Source organism: Peromyscus californicus, unplaced genomic scaffold (genome assembly GCF_007827085.1).
Source record: "Peromyscus californicus insignis strain IS unplaced genomic scaffold, ASM782708v3 Scaffold_14__1_contigs__length_90479793_seg_2, whole genome shotgun sequence".
In the NCBI taxonomy this organism is placed as follows: domain Eukaryota; kingdom Metazoa; phylum Chordata; class Mammalia; order Rodentia; family Cricetidae; genus Peromyscus; species Peromyscus californicus.
The window spans coordinates 75,612,508-75,618,000 of record NW_026294436.1 but is presented as its reverse complement, the minus strand read 5'-3'; the positions used below and the strand labels follow the sequence as shown (position 1 = coordinate 75,618,000).

The 5,493-nt window shown below is 47.5% G+C and overlaps 1 protein-coding gene across 1 annotated transcript; it reads left to right on the top strand.

Annotated features, from left to right (window-relative positions):
• Nucleotides 1-3,247: 3,247 nt before the first annotated feature.
• Nucleotides 3,248-3,957, top strand: LOC128109345 (60S ribosomal protein L29-like). Its single transcript, XM_052736535.1, has 3 exons — nucleotides 3,248-3,262; nucleotides 3,365-3,444; nucleotides 3,489-3,957. Exons 1-3 carry the CDS (start codon nucleotides 3,248-3,250, stop codon nucleotides 3,955-3,957), a joined length of 564 nt encoding a protein of 187 aa, XP_052592495.1.
• The last annotated feature ends 1,536 nt before the right edge of the window (nucleotides 3,958-5,493 follow it).

Genomic DNA, 5,493 nt, shown 5'->3' with positions numbered 1-5,493 from the left:
TTCCTGGCATGGGATGTGCATCCATTTCCTTATTCACCCAATCCAACAGGTACTTACTGAGGGTCTGCTGTGTGTCAGGCATTGCCCAGCAACTGGGGGTGGCAAACACGGTACAGAATGGATCCAGCCTCTCCTTAAGGAGCCCCAGTCCTGTAGGGAAATGCAGAAAGAAGTACACAATGCAACACAAGGTGGTGGGGGTGTCTCTGAGGCCAGTGAAGCACAGTCAGGGGCCAGTCTGGGCCGAGGTGCATGTGTGCACATCTAAGTGTGCAACACAGGTGTACGAGCACACACGGAGCTGCTGGGAAATCCTTCCTGAGGAGCGAAGCTGTATTTAAGAGACCAAACTATTGTCTGGGAAGGGCTGAGTTCCTAGACTCTTGGGAACTTTATGCTTAATAGTAAATAAGTAATATGGATGGGTCTTGGGCACAATCTGTCCGGATTCCTTTGCTTTTCTGCCGACTCCTGCATCAAGTCTGGAGGCTTCGCTGGGCCTTTCCAGTGGGACCCTCACGTCCATCTCATCTGCGTTTGCTGCCTCCTGCGTGTGGTGTCGTTCTGGCCATGCTTCAGCAGTCTGGCCGTGCTGGTCTTTCCATCCTCGCCTGCTTCCTTAGCTTTCTTTCTTAACCCCATTGACCTCTTGCCTCTGGGCATTAGCGCTGTGGTTATGCTTAGAGGACGGAGCTCAGCGCTCACACTCGCTTGTATCTCACTCCTCTGTGCCGGCTTGGCTTCCTCCATTGACACGGGCAGTTCTGAAATGGCCTGTGTCGTCAGCATCTTCTGGATTCCCTGTGGAAACCTTCCACAGCACCAGGTCCACAGAAGATGTCCAGGAAGCCCTTGGTTGTTGACTAATCAGGGAACTATTTTCACCTCCAAAAGAATAGACGAGTGTCTGGGGAGATGGCTCAGTTGGCAAAGTCCTCCATTTCCCAGTACAAGGACCTAAATTCCATCTTCAGAACCCACAACAAAAAGTTGAGTGGGACCTAGTTGTAGTCGCAGAGCAGGTAAGGTTGAGACAGGAGGACCCTGGGGTTCCCCAGCCAGCCAGAGCAGCCTAAATTGCTGAAATCTAGGCCAATGAGAGACCCTGTCTCAAAAGATAAAGTGTATGGGGCCTGAGGAACGAAATGTATGGCGCTTAGGCACACACACACACACACACACACACACACACACACACACACACAATTTGTATTCTCACATAAATGCATGAGGACTTGCATATACATGTACCCATGGACATGTGTTTACACACATGTGCACCTGCATACATGTGTATAAACATGCATATGCAACTGCAACATGTGCACACACATGTAAGCACACATGCACATGCACCTGGATACATTTGCACCCATCGGCACACATGCATGAGATACACTACTTATATGTGACTGGATTGGAGGTAAGCCTCATGGTGAATTATAGACCATGGCACAGATTCCTCCCATGAAGACACGGTGTCTGTCTCCCCAGCCCTTGAATCTGGGTTGCCTCGTGAGACATTCTGAAAGTGATGTACAGGTTTTGGTCTAGAGGCTTTGTAGCTGCCGACCTCAGGCTTCCAAATGATCAACCCCACAAGGCTAGTACAAGATGAGAAGCTGCACGAGAAAGATCTCGGCCATCCCTCTTGTGATAGAAAACTAGTTGAGTCTCGTCCATCTGAGGAGTTCCTCAGCTGAGCCTGGCCTGGTTATCCAGCCACACAACTAGGAGCTGAACAGCATGGGGAGAGTTACCATCTGTACGGTAGCAGGGCCTGCTTAGCTTTCAAGTTCAGAAAAAAAAAAAAAAAACCAAGTGTGTTCATGGTGCCCAAATGTGGGGCTTGTTCTAAGCTTCTGATTTGGGGCGGTATGCTTGGTGGCATGTGCTGTAAGACTGCCCTGGTGGGGAGGCAAAGTAGAGCTCTAAGAATAGTCCCCCATGTCTACACTGCCTCCACAGCATGCTTCAGACTCTTCATGCTCACTAGCTCTTCAAGTCTTGTTTTTAAATGTACGTGAGTGTGTGTCCACGTGTGCAAGTGGGTGTGTACATAAGTGGAGGACAGAGGTCAACTTCAGCTATTGCTCCTCAGGCTCCATCTTCCTTTTTTTTTTTTTTTTTTTTTGAGTCAGGGTCTCTCTCACTGCCTGGAGCTCACTGAGTAGGCTTGGCTTGCTGGACAGTGAGCATCATGGAGTTGTCTCCACCTCCCCAGTGCCGGGATCACAAGTGTGCTCTCATACCTGGCATTTTAAATGTGGAATTTTGGGTTCCAACTCAGATCTTGTGCTTACAAGGTAAGAACTTTGCCAGCTGAGTCGTCTGCTGTGTTTAACTTTAATCCTTGAAGAATTTTCTGTGGAGCCGGGCTCTATTTCCATATTAGAAAAAGAGAGAGAGCTGGCTTCAGAGGTTCCTGGTGGAAGATGTAGGATTAGGCCTTTCATCACACAGAGATCCTGGGACACAGGGTGGTCTTCCCTGGGGAGGAGAGTGGCCAGAGGTAGAGAAGGGGGTGAGCCTGAGGCCCTCACTCCAGCTGACCAGGCTTTTCCTACCTCCAGGTAGGACGGCTGTGCAGGGAGCTGCTCCTAATGAGGCTGTGTCTGCACAGCGGCTCTCTGAGCCTCAGCTCTGCTGCAGGACCGAGCTGCTTCTGGAGGCTTCTAATTCGAGGTCTTAATTTCTGTAAAGCGTGAATTACAAGAAGTCAGAAGAAGGATGCAAAGAGCATTTAATAACGCACATCACAAAAGAAGTGGTGTAACTACATTAATTAGGCAAGTCTTGCGGAAAGATGCAATGTAATTATATATTTGAGACAGTTAATTAGGGAGCTACTTGGAAATTTCAGTGAATATTAAGGTAATTATACATAAATACTATAACCATTAAGACTGCACCCATAATGAAAGCAATAACTAATTACATAAATAACAGCATACTTACGTTTTTTACATTACCAACACCTAACAATGCTTCCTAGCCCCCCTCCCTTCACCATGCAAATGACAAATCTTCCATTTTTAACTCAGATATTCTTGCAAATGGTTTGGAACAATGACCTTTCCTCCCTTTCTCTCTAAGTTGACATATCTGGGCCTGCCGTGGGTGCTTCAGTGAATGGACTGAAATAGGAAGGGAGAGCATGAGGCCTGTCTGCCTCCACCTGTGTGACTTTGGGTGGGAGGGAATTGGGGCCATAGAGTGCCCTGCTGGTGAGGAGCGAGACTGGGCCATGGGCAAGATGAAGGTAGGTGCCTGAGAGAGCTGGCCTGAGCATCTTCAGCAGCTGAACCATCTTAGAGAAATCACACGGCATCACTAAGCCTCCATTTCCTTGTTGTATGAATAGAGAGGTCATAGTGATGACATCTTCCCTGGGCTAGAAGGGACTATCGATGTACAAATGTCCAATGTCCCCCTGTGGAACTGGTAGAAGGTTGTGTCTAAAATGCACAACTGCTCTTCGGTCCCAGGCACTTGGGAGCCGCTGGTTACAGTTCCGACCCGGCCAAGTCCAAGAACCACACCATACACAACCAATCCCGAAAATGGCGCAGAAATGGTATCAAGAAACCCCGGTCACAAAGATACGAACCTCTTCAGGGGGTGGACCCCACATTCCTGAGGAACATGCACTTTGCCGAGAAACACAACAAGAAAGGCTTGAAGAAGATGCAGGCCAACAACGCAAAGGCAGTGAGTGCGCGTGCAGAGGCCATCAAGGCCCTTGTGAAGCCCAAGATGCCAAAGGGCCCCAGCCGCAGGCTCAGCCGTCTCGCTTTCATCACTCACCCCAAGCTCGGGAGGCAGATTAGAAGCTACCTGGCCAAGGGTCGTAGGCGTAGGCTCTGCCAACCAAAGCCCAAGGCTCAAACCAAGGCAGAGGGTTCAGCTCCAGCTCAGGCTCCCAAAGGAGCCCAGGCCCCTGTGAAGGCCCCATAGAAAAGGTTTCTGTCTACCAATGTGAAGACAGACGGACTGGTGTGACGCACCTACACACTATTTGCAGGTGATCAGGACCCCATGCTGTTTTTACAAATAAACTTAAGGCAGAATCTGTTCAAAAAAAAAGAAAAAGAAAAAGAAAAAAAAGAAATGCACAACCACAGACCCTGGTGCTATTGTCCCCCTTGTTTCTCTTCTTCCTTTCATATACCCAACAAGCTCCCTGCACTGTAGCATGAATCTTAAAAGGTCTTATAATAAAAACAAACCTGGAGCAAGGTATTGGGGTGAACGCTGGAAGATCAGAAAAGCAGAGCAAGCCACAGCCGCCTCGCCTCACCATTTCCTCAGCTGATCCTATTTCTCATCTGAATGACTCTCAGCTGAACTGCTGCTCAAAAGCCTAAAAGCTTAATCAGCTCTAGTTCCTGGTTCTCACGCCTTATATACCTTTCTGCCATCACTTCCTGGGATTAAAGGCTCACTTTTTGGGATTAAAGGTGTGAGTCACCACGCCTGGCTGTTTCCAGTGTGGCCTTGAACTCACAGAGGTCCAGGCGGATCTCTGCCTCTGGAATGCTAGAATTAAAGGCATGTGTGCCACCATTTTCTGGCCTCTATATCTAGTGGCTGTTCTGTTCTTTGACCCCAGATAAGTTTATTAGGGTGCACAATATTTTGGGGAACACAATATCATCACACTACACCATCTTCCCAGTGAATAATGGCCTTACAAAAGGATCTGGACCTTGTTCATACTCAAGTGACTGACAGATGACTTCAACAGCCGAAAGGGTACATGAACACGTGTTTACATTTTAACATGAAACACAAAACTACTACCCCACTTACAGACTGCCTGGTGAGTAGGCAGTTGAGATGGTTGGCCTTCAAGTGTGTCCTGGGCCCTCTTGGTGTCTCACTGTGGAGATATTTGCTGAGCCACAGAAGGAGGACAGAGGGAAGTGGGCAAGAATGTGGACAAGAGTCAGAGATGACTGAGTCAACCTCAGAGCCCTTCCATGACCAGCTCCTCAGCCCTTCCAACAATGATGTTAATGTTTATTGAACAGTTACTACACAACAGGCATTGTTTTAAGGACTCCCTTTGATTAATTTTTAAAGGCTTTAAAAAATCAATATGGCAGTTTCTCAGAAAATTGGGAATCAATCTACCTCAAGACCCTGCTATACGACTCTTGGGCATACACCCAAAGAATGCTCAGTCATACCACAAGGACCTTGCTCAACTATGTTCATAGCAGCTTTATTTGTAATAGCCAGAACTTGAAAACATATCCCTCAACAGAAGAATGAATAAAGAAAATGTGGTACATTTACACAATGGAGTATAACTCAGCTGTTAAAAACAATGACATCAAGAAATTTGAAGGCAAATGAATGGAACTAGATAATATCATACTGAGCGAGGTAACGTAAGCCCAGAAAGACAAACATGGTGTGTTCTCATTCATAAGTGGATATTAGCTGTAAAATAAAGGATAACCAGGGTACAATCCACAGACTCAGAGA